Raw genomic sequence first — 14,483 nt, 5'->3', positions numbered from 1 at the left:
TGTTGGAGTAATAAGACATCAGATAAAAAGAAAGTAATCCAAATTGTTTTATACCACGGATATAAATCTGAAATACTGTAACATTGTGTCTAGTGCTAGAATTCTTTCTTAATGATAAAAATAATTCCAGGCAACAGATAGGAGATGAGGGGCTTTAGTGGAACTCCTGAAACTATCCAAAATTACTCCATAAAGAAATTTTTTGTCCACATAGTTGTCTGCTCCCACTAGGTAGACTGTGTGAAATGAACTTGAAGTTATTTACCAACTGCATAAACTTGGCCATAAATATACATTTAGTAAGATAGTACATAGGTGCTTTCTTTCCCTAGTATTTTATGTTCTAAAAACAATTTCTCAAAATCTCACTTTGGATGATGATGTTCAACCATACTGAGTAAACTGCATATAACAAATACCCGCTGCCTGTCCAACAAAGGACCCCACCAGGCTTAAGTCAGTCTCTGTGGGCACAAAGGGAAAAAAAGAGGTTCAAGCTAAGCAATTTAGTGCAGAGTAAAATGATGCCTACTATACTCAATTGAATTAAAATTAATGATTTAATTGCACATTTTATTAAACAATTGTAGCATTACGAGCTAACATTATTTCCCTTTACTAATGTGTTGTATGTTTTACATGAAATATTTAATACTTGTAATCATCCAAGGTCAGTATTACTATTTTCACCATTTTCTCATTAATTTTCTTAAGATAACACAGTAAGAAGCCTGAATGTGGTTCAGGTATACTTGACTCCGAAGAAAATGCATTGTAGTTTTAATCTCTCTATCCCCTTCTTTCCTCAAATTCATATTTGTCATCTTCAATAGATGTGCTACCCATGAGAACATATAAAATAGAAAATGATGTAGACATTTACCAATCTGGAATCTTTGTTAGCATTGGTGGAAGCTTGTGAATCCTAAAAATTGTGCATTTATTTTGTCAGATTCATTCACTTTGAATCTGTCCTGGCTTTCCAAAACAAATATGGTGGAGTTTAAATTATTTTGATAAATTACTTTAAATGACATTATTAGTAAATCTATGTTTAGATTCTCTATCCTTAGAGCACATTTCACAGAAAGTAAGGCTGTGATTATTTTAAATGCCCACAAGTATATGTTGGCATATCCAAGTCTATAATTCATTCCATATTTTTGGGATGCTAAATTGAGTGTGTTAAAGTAAATACCTTGAGTCTTCATTATAAAAATTGAAAAAAGAAACCAAAAGCTCATGTTTATACTTTAAAATAATTAATTAGAAAATTTGGTTAATTGTATTATATTTTTCTCCCACTTACAAATCATATTAAAAATCAGTTGACCAAGGTGACATAGATATAACTAGATTCATTTTGTCATGTTTTATATTCTCCTGACTCAAAATCATTGACTAAAAAGCAGGCAACCCTGTATAACAGAATTACTTAATAACTACTGGTACAGGAAAACTAAATATTTAATAGTCTATGTGTAAAAAAAAAAACAAGCCACCAAATTTATGAGAGTGACTGGCAAGTAATTTTGGTGGTCTCTGTGAGAATTACTTAAAAGAGTTTTATTTTATTCATACAAATATATGTATCATGGGTATGTATGAAAGAATAGAATCATAAATGTGTTCTATATTCTGAGATATTAGTTTCAAACTGCTTTTTTCTTTGTCCTTTGCAAGTTATATTTGTTATGTCCATTGAAGAACTAAGCTAATTAGTCTTCTCCCTTTGAATTATATTGTATCGCATCATCCTCTAATGGTATATGCTGAGATACTCATTATATTAGCTAGACTTCTTACTGATTTTACTTTTCTGCCCCCTCCAAGATACTTATCTGTATTTATGATTTATCTTAATGCTGTTTCCTTAGATGCTCATCATTAGTAGTAAGACTCCCCCACCCCCACCATAGATTTACAAAATTCCTCCAACCATCAGGGGAATATTTCCTATAACCTCAGTGGAAGTATGGAACGGATTGAAAACCATATAGTTGACAGAAGAAAAGATACTCTGTGGGAGGGAAGGTAAATCACGACGTACCGCCCATGCTCCTATTTACACTCCTTTATTCTTTTCACATAAAAGAGAAGTGACAGCCATATATTATCATGGCAGCTTTTTCCTTTGTGGTAGAGTGGATGTCTTAAAGGCCAGTATAGCTTTCATTTATTCAACCAGCCATTTATTTATTCTATAAATAGTATTGGAGTCACTGTTATGTGAGGCATTATGTGAAAAACTGGTGATACATAGATCTCTTAGTTCAGGCTACTGTAACAAAAACATTTTAGATTAGGTGGCTCAAACAGCAAACATTTGTTTCTCACATTTGTGGAAGATGGATACAAGCTTCCTTGGGTTCTTCGTGAAGGCATCTTTCTGGTTTATAGATGGCCACCTTCTTGTGGTGTCCTCAATGGACCAGAGAGCTCATGTCTCTATACTATAAGGTACTTAAAAGGCTACTAATTTCATCACGGGGGGTTCACCCTCATGAACTCATATAATCCAATTACCTCCAAAGGCCTCACTTCCAAATGCCATCACGTTGGGTATTAACATTTAACATATTAATGCGTATAGGGACACAGACGTTCAGTCCACAACAAGGGCTAAGGAAAAATCAAGCACCCACCCTTCTGAGATTTACAGATTAATGCATGAGACAGGCCATTTGGCAAATATCCACACATGTATGCATGTACGCATACATATGACACTGCAACTGTGGTAACTACACAAAGGAGAAGAATTTTTGATATTCTGGAAACATATTTAGAAATATTTGACATTGTCAGGGGTTCACTGAAAGACATGTTAAAGAAATTGATCTGAAAATTTGGATCTGAGGTAAAAGAGAGGTATCTAAGAGAAAGGTGTATGTGGTAAAAAGGAAAGGGTCCTTTCTGAGCGGAGTCCACTTTGACAGAAGGCCTCTGTGGAGGAAACATGGGAAGGGTTATTATAGGAGCTGAAGGGAGATTACTGAGGTTGCAGAAAAAGCAAAGAGTGAAAGCAAATGAGAACGAACTTGTGGAAGAAGTAGGCAGGGATCTGTCTGTGAAGAATATTCTGGAATATCATGGATTCAGAGCAACAAGAAGCTGCTCAAGTGGTTTAAACTCTTGTGGATGGAGCACTGGGAAGAAACATGAACATATTTAAATAAGGCTATTCTTATTATTTTTTTTAGATAATTAAGCTAGATACAGAAGAGAAAACAGGAGTAAGGGAGATCCTAAGAGATGTAAAGACATGGGTTATCAAGTTAATTGCAATAGACAATTGTTGATAAAAAATTCATGATCTTAGTGATGGAATGGATTATTTATTCACTGAATGCTTATGTAAACCATGCTGTCTTTTTGGTATACGATACTTGGATGTTAAAAAATACATGGAAGTAAGTCTTTCTTAGGATTTAATAGGATAAAACTGAGAACCAACTAATAAATTAAAAAATAAAATTACAGTATACATTATGGCAATTACTATTATGGAGAAGAATAAAGAGAAAGGATAGAGAGTGATGATGGGGGGGAGGCTATTTTAGGTAGAATGTTCTGGAAAGCCCTTTCAGATGAGCGAACACTGGAGCATAATGATATAAAAACTGAGAGTGCACCATGCACCACATCAGGGAAAAAGGCTTTAGAGAAATCAAGAAGGGGAAATAGTTTAAAAGAGAGTGTCTGAGGATATATGAGGTCATAGTAGAAAAGTGTGATATAGACCATGGTAAGGAATGTAAGGACACTTTAAAAGATGTATATTTGATTTACAGAAATCAATGTTCTGTCAGTTGATGAGTAAATTTATTTTAATGTTAGCTAATTGGTAAAATATATTTTAACCACATCAGAGTTGACATTTATATAGCAGTTGCAATGAAGCCACAACATGATCTACAGGAATAACCAAAAATAAGCAAGCAAACAATAAAAATCAGAAGTGTTAGGAAGCAAGATAGTATACTATTAAGAATGTGAATTGGTGGCAACAGAGAAATTTGCTGTCAGTACAGTCAATTTTTAGATGTGGTTCATTTGGCAAATTATTTAAAACTCTTGGTCTTCATTTTTTGCAATGGATCAATGGGAATAGGAGTAATTACTTTATAAAGTAGAGGTAGATTCCATAATTACATAATCTTGACCAACTCAAACTTTACCAGTCATGCTATCCTCATTTCCATGGAAAACAGGAAAACAATCTTGTATCCCAATCCCTTGGTGCTACATATATTTCGGAATTCAATTTTATTTTCCTTGTTCCCCATGTTAGATATATAAAATGGCCCCAGCATGATCTGTAGCAGCAAACATATCCCTACCTTATTATGAAATGAATTTTCAAACTGGTCTGTCAGCTTTCCCACATCAATTCAGGTCAGTTTTGCTGCCTAGACTGTGGTGGGATAAATTTAAATTTTAGGAGACTTTTGTATTTCAGTATTGTGTTAAAGAAGTTATGGACCTGTAGCAAGAGTCACACAGCCTTTTTCTGTAGGAAATAGCAGTCAACTAGAATAATGTATATAAAAGTACATTCAAAATATTAAAATTCCAACAAATCTGGTTTAATGGCTTAGCTTTTAATTAAAGTGTTGTTGCCACAAGGCTACCCTAAAATCACCATAAAGCAATTTTAATCATTCCCATAAATAATTGTCCTTATTCATAGATGGAAGCTAGTGCTGAATAAAATGGTTTTTTTTTTCCTTTAGGGCATATACCCTCAAAAGAGGACCAGAGACCATAGTACATTTTAATAAGATTCTATTGATTACTCCATACACATTGTGTCAACATTCTAGAAAAAATTTATATCATGATGCATTTAGTCCCTATTTTATATCTTTATAAACATTGACATTAAGTATTGACTAGTTTGTGTTCTTTTATATAATATATAACAAGTGCTATTTTGCATCTTCGGATTTTTAAATAAGGTATTATGATACTGGAAAATGGTCATGATTGGCACATTATACAAGAACTTCTTCTTTTGACTTTCAGTTTAGTGTATTTTTATATCCCAAATACTGAAACTGTAAATCACTATTTTAGTCCTTAGGCTACAAAAAAATTGATAGAGGAAAGTTTTCTTCCTATTATGAAATTCTGTGCCACATAAACATTTTACAAGGCTCTTAGGAACTACTGTATGGCTACCATACTTGTTACCTGTAGGGTTGATTAAATCTTTATCTCTACAGGTTGTATGTGCTTATTCTCACTTTTCTTTTTCTTTTTTTTTCCCATTTCACAACAGCCTTTGACCTATAATATACTGACCTTCATGATGGCTTTAGAGAGAATCAATCAGGCTGGAACAAAACTAAAATACAGAAGAGTATTCATTTATTATATTGTTTAAGCCCTGAAGGCATGACAAGTAAAATACAGCTGATTGATTCTGACCTTTAAAGTATTTTGTATGTAAAATACACACATTCTGTAATGCCATGTGTTTAACACTAAAACAGTATCAAAGCTTAATGATACTGAGCATAGACTGCTATCTTTGCTTTTTGTTAAGATTCTTTTCTTTCACTCGCTTTCTCCTGTGTGTGTACCAACATACAAGTATAGTTTTAAGTAAAGAAGAACTGGAATGCCTGGGTGACTCAGTTGGTTGAGCATTCGACTCCTGATTTTGGCTCAGGTCATGATCCCAGGGTCATGGGATGAAGCCCAGGGTGGGCTCCAGGCTAAGGGTGGAGCCAGCTTAAGATTAATTCATTCTTTCCTCTCTCTCTCTCTCTCTCTCTCTCTCTCTCTCTCTCTCTCTCCCCTCATCTCTCTCCCTCATCCCTTCCTCTCTCTCCCTGTCCCCCACTTTTGTTCTCTCTCTGTCTCTCTAAAATAAATACAAACTGATTTCTTTTTTCCCCTCCTTTGGAGTTCTTTTACTCTCCTAACTAATAAACCCCGAGCAGTTTCTTTGGTAAAGCAAAATGGGGCATCTACCTTACCGAAGATCACCAAAGTCAATCTGATACCTTCGCCGTACTGCCTTCACCTCTAATCCCTCAGTATGAATCTCTATAAACTAATCAATAACTATTTTAATTTATGGACCCATTCACAAAACTGAATGATCCTACTATATAGAGGAGTGTCATGTATTTATTATAAAATAATAGATAATGATGAAGAGCCAATAAATTTTATTTCAAAAAATAATAAAGTTATTAATAATTGACATAAAGCAGCATTGATGCCCTATTGATGATGATCATTTTAAAAATAATCCTTGATAACAGAAGCATATGAGTCAACTGCTTGCATGACTCTTTCATATTCCAAGTTGTGATCCATCAGAAAAAGCCTTTGGATGTATATTTTCTCTTGTAATTTTGTGAATAGAGATAACTACAACTCAGTTATATTTTAGAGGCAAGAATGAATTTCCCAAAATGTTGTTAATGTTTACCTAGTCAGTCTTAATAAAATGATGTAATTTAATTAGTGGTTTTTATTATACATAGAATAATCCTTCTAATACCTTGCTGATGTTTCTTTGAAGCTCTACAAGATATGTCACTGAGTACCAAAGTTAAATACAACCCTAACTTCTTTTCTTTACAAAGGTAGTCATTTAAATATAATATTTGATAGCATTTTTAAAGGAGAGTTATAAATCTCTGCTTTCAGTTTCTTCTTGCCACTCTCATGCCTTTGCTGAAAATTTAAGGCATTATGTCCACTATGGGCTGAATTATGGATCTTCCAAAATGTTTATGTTGAAGCCCTCCACTCCTAGTACCTCAGAATGTGACATTTTTGAAGTACCAGATCCTTACATGAGTAAGTAAGTAATGAGAACATTAGGATGATACCTAATCCAATATGTTTGGTGGCATAAGGAGTGGAACTTTAAACACAGGCCTGCTGATGGACGGACGGTGATGTAAAGAAATGGGGAGAGGATCACCTGTAAGCCAGAGAGAGAGGCCTGACACAGATCTTTCCCTTATGGCCTTCACAAGGAACCTTCCCTGTGGAAACATTGATCTTGGACTTCCTAGCCTCCAGAACTGTGAAGAAATCTATTTCTGTTTAGGCTACCCCGTCTGTGGAACTTTGTTAAGGCAGCCCTAGAAAACAACGGTCTTTTAATTTGATATGACTATTGAATTGAATTTCTCTGTTCCTCTAAGCATAGCAAAAGATATAGCTACAATAGGCAGTCAGTTAAAGCCAACAATTTCCAGAAATAATAAAGGAGATTAATATCTTAGGTAATGCCATAGGTGCAGAAGGCAAATGACCAGAAGTGGAAACCATTTATTCCCCTTTAGGCAGCCAGGATGTATTGCTTTTTAATTTTTGCTGTTACATGTTTAATGAATATTCATTATTATTGAGTGCTTAAAATTAGAAAGGCAGCATGATTTAGTGGATAGGCTGATCACCTAAGTTTTCTAACTACATTTACTCCTGACTCACTATAGTGACCTAGTACAAGTCATTTTATCATCATTATTATCATATTATTATCATTATATTTTTATGACTCAGATGAATCTGGTTTGAACTCATTATAATAGTATGTTCCTCAGTGGCCTACACATTGCAATAATCTATTATTAGAATAGGAACATTCTGGTGATATTGCATGTATTTTTAAATGCTGATGCTAAATTGAACAATATCATAAATTTTCAGTTTCATCAATACAGTCAACCATGTGCTTAGAATTATCAACATTTGCCTTTATTTTAGTTTCTCATTCTTATATTTACTTAAATATGAATTATCTTTCAAAATCACTTAGTGTTCTAATTATGCAATATTAATCCAAAAAATTCATTACTTTACTTTTTTCAAAGGAGATTATTGATAGAAATACTATATTAAACATTAATTAACTAGATATTTCTTATCTTACTGTAAATATTATTTCTCTTAACTAATATTGTTGAACATGTACATTTTAAGAATGCATATCAATTATTTTAACTTTGACCAAAATTTCCCATTATTATTTTACTTAAATATATTTGTTAGCAATTACTTTCTTAAAAATCCTTATATAAGTGAGTATGTAATTTCTTTCACTTATGTAAATGAAATAGAAGGATGTTTGCAATTACATATCTTCATCTTTAATACATGATTTTATACGCTAAACTAGAGTAATTTGTTTTTGGCTTTTCATTTTGGGATTGTTATAGATTCACATGGAGTTTCAAGCAATAAAACAGAGAAGCCTAATTACCATGACATACTTTCCCACAATGCTCACATCTTGCCAAACTGTGGTGCAGTATCACAGGCAGAGTGCTGTCTTTATACAGTCTAGGTAAAGAACATTTCTATCACCACAAGGATTCCTTATGTGCTTTCATAGTCACACCCTCTTCCATCCCATTCCTCTCCTTCCCCCTTCACCTCTCAGAGTCACTAATCTGTTTTTCAGAAGAACAGACTTTGTAGAATATTACTCAGTTTTCTCTAATACCGTCATTTTAAGAATATTGTACAAATGGGAGATGCCTCGGTGACTCGGCTGGAGGTCTGACTTCTGATTGCAGCTCAGGGCGGCATCGTAGGGTCTTGTGATCCAGCCCTGTGTTGGCCTCCATGCTGGGCCCGGAGCCTGCTTGAGATTGTCTCTCTCTTCCCTCTGCCCCTCCCACTTGCGGGAGCATGTGCATGCACACACCCACACAGACACACACACACACACACACACACACACACACACACACACACACACTTGTACTTTCTCTTTCAAAAATAAGAATAAAAAGGGTATTATACAAATGGAATCTTACACTATATACCCTTTGGGAGATTTTTGTTTTACCTAGCAGAGTCCTCTAGAGGTTCTTCAGGTAGGTTGTTCCAAGTTTCAATAGTTTGCTCCTTTTTATTGCTGAGTAGAATTTCAAGGTATGTACACACCGCAGTTTGTTTGAACTATTTGCCTACTAAAAGACACATAGATTGTTTTTACATTTTGGCTACTGAAAATAAAGTTGCTATACAATTTTGTATACAGGGGCGCCTGAGTAGCTCAGTTAATTAAGCCTCCAACTCCCAATTTCTGCTCAGGTCACGATCTCACTCGTGGTGAGATCCAGTCTTGTGTTGGGCTCTGTGCAGACAGCACAGAGCCTGCTTGGATTTGTCTCTGCCTCTTTCTCTGTCCCTCCTCTGCTCTCTCTTTTTTCAAAATAAATAAACATTTAAAATAAAATAATGTCTTTAAAAAATTGTGTGTAAATTTTTAGATAAACCAAAGTCTTCACTGTCTTAGTATAAATTTCCAGGAGTGCAATTGTTGGGTCATGTGCATTGCATGCCAAACTTTTCCAGAGTGGCTTTAGTCTTTCACATTTCCAACAGCAATATATGAATGATTCAGTTTTTTTACATCATTGTCAGCATATGCCATAACTATTTTTTAAATTTTCTCCTATTCCATTTGGGCGGGGGGGATGGTTCAGGGACATGTTTTTTTTTTTTTTTTTCCTTTTCTAATATCTTGATAGGGATTGCATTAAATGTGTAGATTACTTGGGTAGTATGGACATTTAACAGTGTTTGTTTTTCCAGTCCATGAGCATGGAATGTTTTTCCATTTTTTTTCTTTCCTTTTCAATTTGTTTCATAACTAAGCAATAGTTTCAGAGTATAGATCTCTTACCTCTTTGGTTAGGTTTATTTCTAGTTATCTTATTGTTTTAGGTGCTATTGCAAGTGTGATCTATCCTTGATTTCTTTTTATGCTGCTTGGTTATTGGTGTATAGAAATCCAATAGATTTCTGCACATTGATTTTATGTCTCATGACTTTGCTGAATTCATGTACTAGTTCTAGCAACTTTTTTGGTGGAGTCGTTCGGATTTTCTACATAGAGTATCATGTTGTCTGCAAATAGTGAAATGTGGATTTCTTCCTTGCTAATTTGGATACCTTTCATTTCTGTTGTCTGACTGCTGAGGCTAAGACTTCCAACACTATGTTAAATAGTAATGGTGAGAGTGGGCCTCCTTGGGTTATTTCTGACTGTATAGGAAAGGCTCTCAGTTTTTCCCCATTGAGGAAGATACTACCTGTGGATCTTTCATATATGACCTCTCTGCTGTTGAGGTGTGCTCCACCTATCCTTACTTTGTTGAGAGTTTTTATCAAGAACTGATGCTGCATTTTTTTCAAATGCTTTTTCTGCATCTTTTGACAAGATCACAATGGTTCTTATTCTTTCTTTTATTACTGTCGTGTACCACATTGATTGATTTGTGAATATTGAATAGCCCTGCAGCCCAGGAGTAAACCCCACTTGACTGTGAGGAGTAAGTCTCTTAATGTACTATGGCTTGATTTGTAGTGTCTTGTAGAGAATTTTTGCATCCATGTTAATCAGGGATATTAACCTATGATTCTTCTTTATAGTGGATCTTTATCTGGGTTTGGAATGAAGTTAATGCTGGCTTTGTAGAATGAGTTAAGTTTCCCTTATATTTCTATTTTTTGGAACAGTGTGAGAATAGTTATTAACTCTTCTTTAAATGTCTGGTGAAATATCCCTGAGAACCCAGAACTCTTGTTTGTGGGACATGTTTGATTTCTGATTCCATTTCTTAGATGGTTATGGGCCTGTTAAAAATTCCTATTTTTTCCTGTTTCAGTTTTGGTAGTTTGTGAGTTAATAGGAATTTGTCCATTTCTTCCATATTGCCCAATTTGTTGGCATATGCTTTTCATAATATTCTCTTATAATTGTGTGTATTTCTGTGAGGTCACTTGTGATCTTTCCTCTTTCATGAGTTTATCTAGTTGGATCCTTACTCTTTCCTTTTTGATAAGTCTGGCTAGGGGTTAATCATTTTTGTTTATTCTTTCAAAGAACCAGCTCTTAGTTTTGTTGATCTGTTCTACTGTTGTTATTGTTCTGTTCTACTCTTGTTGTTGTTATTGCTTTTTATTTCTGCTCTAATCTTTATTATTTCCCTTCTGATGGCTTTCGGCTTTTCGCTGTTCCTTTTTTAGCTCTTTTAACATGTAAGACTAGGTTGTGTATTTGGAACTTTTTTTGCTTCCTGAGATAGGCCTGAATTGATATATACTTCCCTCTTAGGACTCCTTTTGCTGCATCCCAAAGTTTTTGGACAGTCATGTTTCCATTTTCATTTGCTTCCATATACTTGTATATTTCTTCTTTTAATGTCCTGGTTAACCCATTCATGTCCTAATTAACCTACCTTTAGTAATGTGTTCTTTAACCTCCATGTATTTGAGTGCTTTCCAGTTTTTGTGTGTGTGTGTGGGGGGGGGGGTCAATTTCAAGTTTCATAGCATTGTGATCTGAAAATATATGTGGTATGATCTCAATCTTTTTGTACTTCCGAGAGCTAATTTGTGACCTGTTATGTGATCTGGAGAATGTTCCATGTGCACTCCAAAAGAATGTGTATTCTGTTGCTTTAGGAAGAGATGTTCTGAATGTATGTTAAGTCCATCTGGCGCAGTGTTTCTTCAAAGCCATTATTTCCTGGTGGATTTTCTACTTAGGTGATCTGTATTGCTGTAAGTGGGATGTTAAAGTCCCTTACTACTATTATATTATTATAAATGTTTCTTTATTGACCCGGCCCGCAGGTCCGTCAACGCAGGTCCTAAGGGAGGGAGTGAGAATTGGGGGGCAGGGGGCACAGAGAATGGAGGCAAGACAAAGTTTCTGATCAAGCCTCAGTTTATTGAGAAAAAACATTCATCTTATAAAGAGCAGAAAGCACAGGTCAGTTGCTAAGAAATACGGTCACGTGAAGGGGCTAGGATAAAGAAAAAAAAAACAGAAGCCGCAGTTTTAGCACAGCGTCTGAGAAGCCGATAAGAAAGTCCAGCCAAGCTGTCTCCGGCCTTGAGCTGGGAGTGATAACACTGTCCAGCCCTGCAGGTGGCTGATCTTAGGTCAGGGCACACATCTCTTCCCCTGACTGCTCTTCTGGCAGCTCTCCACAGGTCCTCCTTTTTTTTATTTTCAAGAAAAAAGCTTTTTCCAAAATGTGATCGTATAGGCAAGGAAAGGACTGTGCCTGTCTTGGGTTGGGGGCCCACCAATCCTTCTTACCCGTCATGGGCATACTCAGAAGCCTATGCCTGAGTAGCCTGTTTTAGGTTGATAGGATGGTAAGGCCCCTCTTACCTGTCATTGGCTAACCAGCCCACGCCTCTTGCCATAATATAGCTCTTCATCAGCCTCCTGATCGGCCATATCGAGTTAGTGATAATGGACCTGGATAGGCTGCATTTTGATAGCATCTATTTGCTGCCTCAGAAATGCCATGACTTTATTAAACAGAACAGGGCCCAGAGATACCAGAATCAACAATCCCAGAATAGGTCAAAGAGGGGCAGAATATAAGGCAGAAGTCCATGGAATCCAGTGAAAAAGGGGTTATCAGCAAGCTCCCTTCTTCTTTTCTCCAAGTCCTCTCGAAGGTTTTGGATCTTGTCTCTGACAACACCGGATTTATTCGCATAGAAACAGCACCGCTCCTGTAAAGCCAAACAGATTCCTCCCTGCTTGGTGGTGAGTAAGTCAAGGCCTCGTCTGTTTTGTAGGACAACTTCTGTCAAGGAGTCCACCTGATCTTGGATGTCTTGAATAGTATTGGAAAGAACTTGTACATCAGCAATTAGTTGTCTAGAGAGCTTATTATACTGGGTCATGGATACACCCAATCCTGCAGATCCTGCAGTAATTGCTGTAGCCAGCCCTAGGCCGACCAGTAAGGGAACAATTTGAACTGCCCGTTTACATCGGCTGGATATGTAATCAAAACTGGGCAGGGAGACAGGCTCATCTCCAGGAATGATACCGATATCCGGGAGAAGGAAGGCCAGGGTGCACAGCCCCGTCCAATTGGCGGGGAGATAAGTATAAACTCTATTATTGCCACATACAAAAACAGTGTTATTACTAGAGCAGATAGGGGATGTATAGTTGTGAGTGAAGTTGCAATTAGCGAAAGAGGAGGCAAATCCTAGGTCTATCCCAAAACTGTCGTTGTGGGGAGTTGAGTAGAGGCAAGTGGCGTTATGGAATAATACTGGTTGCACTAGCAATGGTGGGATAATTACACAGGAGGCATTGCTGAATGTAAGGTCATGTTGCTGAGGGAGGGCCATGGGCACAGGCACCCCTATTTTTAGGCACAACCAACAATTTTGTGCCAATGAAGGATTAGTAGTGTTTAGGATTTTATGGGCACTTTCCAGTATGGAAAAAACAGAAAAGTCTAAAGTAGCATCTCGAGGTCCAGGAAGTGCTATAGGGTGATAATTAAACTTAGGATTTAATTCCTCCATTAATTTCTGAACTCTATCTTGGGTTTTGACCATCCTGTATTGATCTTGCAGTCCTCCTCCGTTGGAGATATGAACGGGAGGGGACACATTCCAACAAACAGGTTTTCCCACAGTGCCAAGGCAGGAGGACTGCATCACCATGTTATTATCGCTCCCTTTAGCATGAGCATTCTGACCTAGGATGGCCATGAAATATGTTTTATTTTCATTTTTACTTATACAATGCTGGACAGAACTATAGCAACTACTGTGCATAGTGTCATAAAAGGTGGTGCATGGGCAGAGCCCGGGACAGCTGTCTGCCACAGGAATAACCTGTGGTTTGGACACAGAAATATTTTATACTACGGCTACCGGACCCCGAAGTTACAACCACTTGATAAGCTGTTTTTGACCCACAATCTATGGTGGCTAGAAGAGGGTGTTGAAACACTCCATCAGGGCCTTGTACCCAATTAGGTGTGGCATTTTCAGTTCCACTGCGGCAATCGCAGGGATTCCCTGTCTGTTGTAGCAGTCGCCTGGCCACAGAAGGGTCCCCGAAACCGCCAAGTGTATGTTTTACCAGATATTGGAAAGCTGCCATCCAGAGGAGGTACCACCATCTCCAAAACATGGTCCCTAAAAGAAAAGACAAAGATGTTTCTCAAGGAGATTTCTCCTCCCTGGAAGGCTGAGTGTTATGATCAATTTGCTTTACTAGTCTCTCGGCAACAATCGGGCTGCATCTGCTTGTCGTGAGTAGATGCACACTGCCCCATGCCCCCAGATCAAGACGGGGTCAGGACCATACCACTTATTATCCAAGGGGTCCCTCCAAAGCACGGCAGCAAGTTTTTTGTGTCTCATTGTGCCAGAAACGTTCAGAGGCTGAACATCCTTCTTTATCCAAGGTTAAAAAATTTAAAATGAAGAATGAATGATGTAGAAGATTTCTGGGAGATCCCTTGATGGGGTACCGTTCCCCATTTTTTATCTTTTCAAGGGTATTTTTTAAGGAAAAATGTGCCCGTTCTACTATACCTTGTCCTTGTAGGTTATAAGGGATTCCGGTGATGTGTTTAATGTTTAACTGTTGACAGAATTTAGCCATCACAGTCCCAGTATATCCGGGTCCATTGTCAGTTTTTATTTGTTTTGGGATC

At 36.8% G+C, this 14,483-nt stretch overlaps 1 protein-coding gene across 1 annotated transcript; it reads right to left on the bottom strand.

Moving 5' to 3' along the window:
• Nucleotides 1-12,247: 12,247 nt before the first annotated feature.
• Nucleotides 12,248-13,479, bottom strand: LOC115290564 (syncytin-1-like). Its single transcript, XM_029938456.1, is given in 2 exon segments — nucleotides 12,248-12,372; nucleotides 12,375-13,479. Coding segments are annotated over 2 exon segments (1,230 nt in total).
• Between the last annotated feature and the right edge of the window lie 1,004 nt (nucleotides 13,480-14,483).

Source organism: Suricata suricatta, chromosome 4 (assembly GCF_006229205.1).
Source record: "Suricata suricatta isolate VVHF042 chromosome 4, meerkat_22Aug2017_6uvM2_HiC, whole genome shotgun sequence".
Lineage (NCBI taxonomy): Eukaryota > Metazoa > Chordata > Mammalia > Carnivora > Herpestidae > Suricata > Suricata suricatta.
This window is presented reverse-complemented; position numbering and strand designations above follow the sequence as displayed.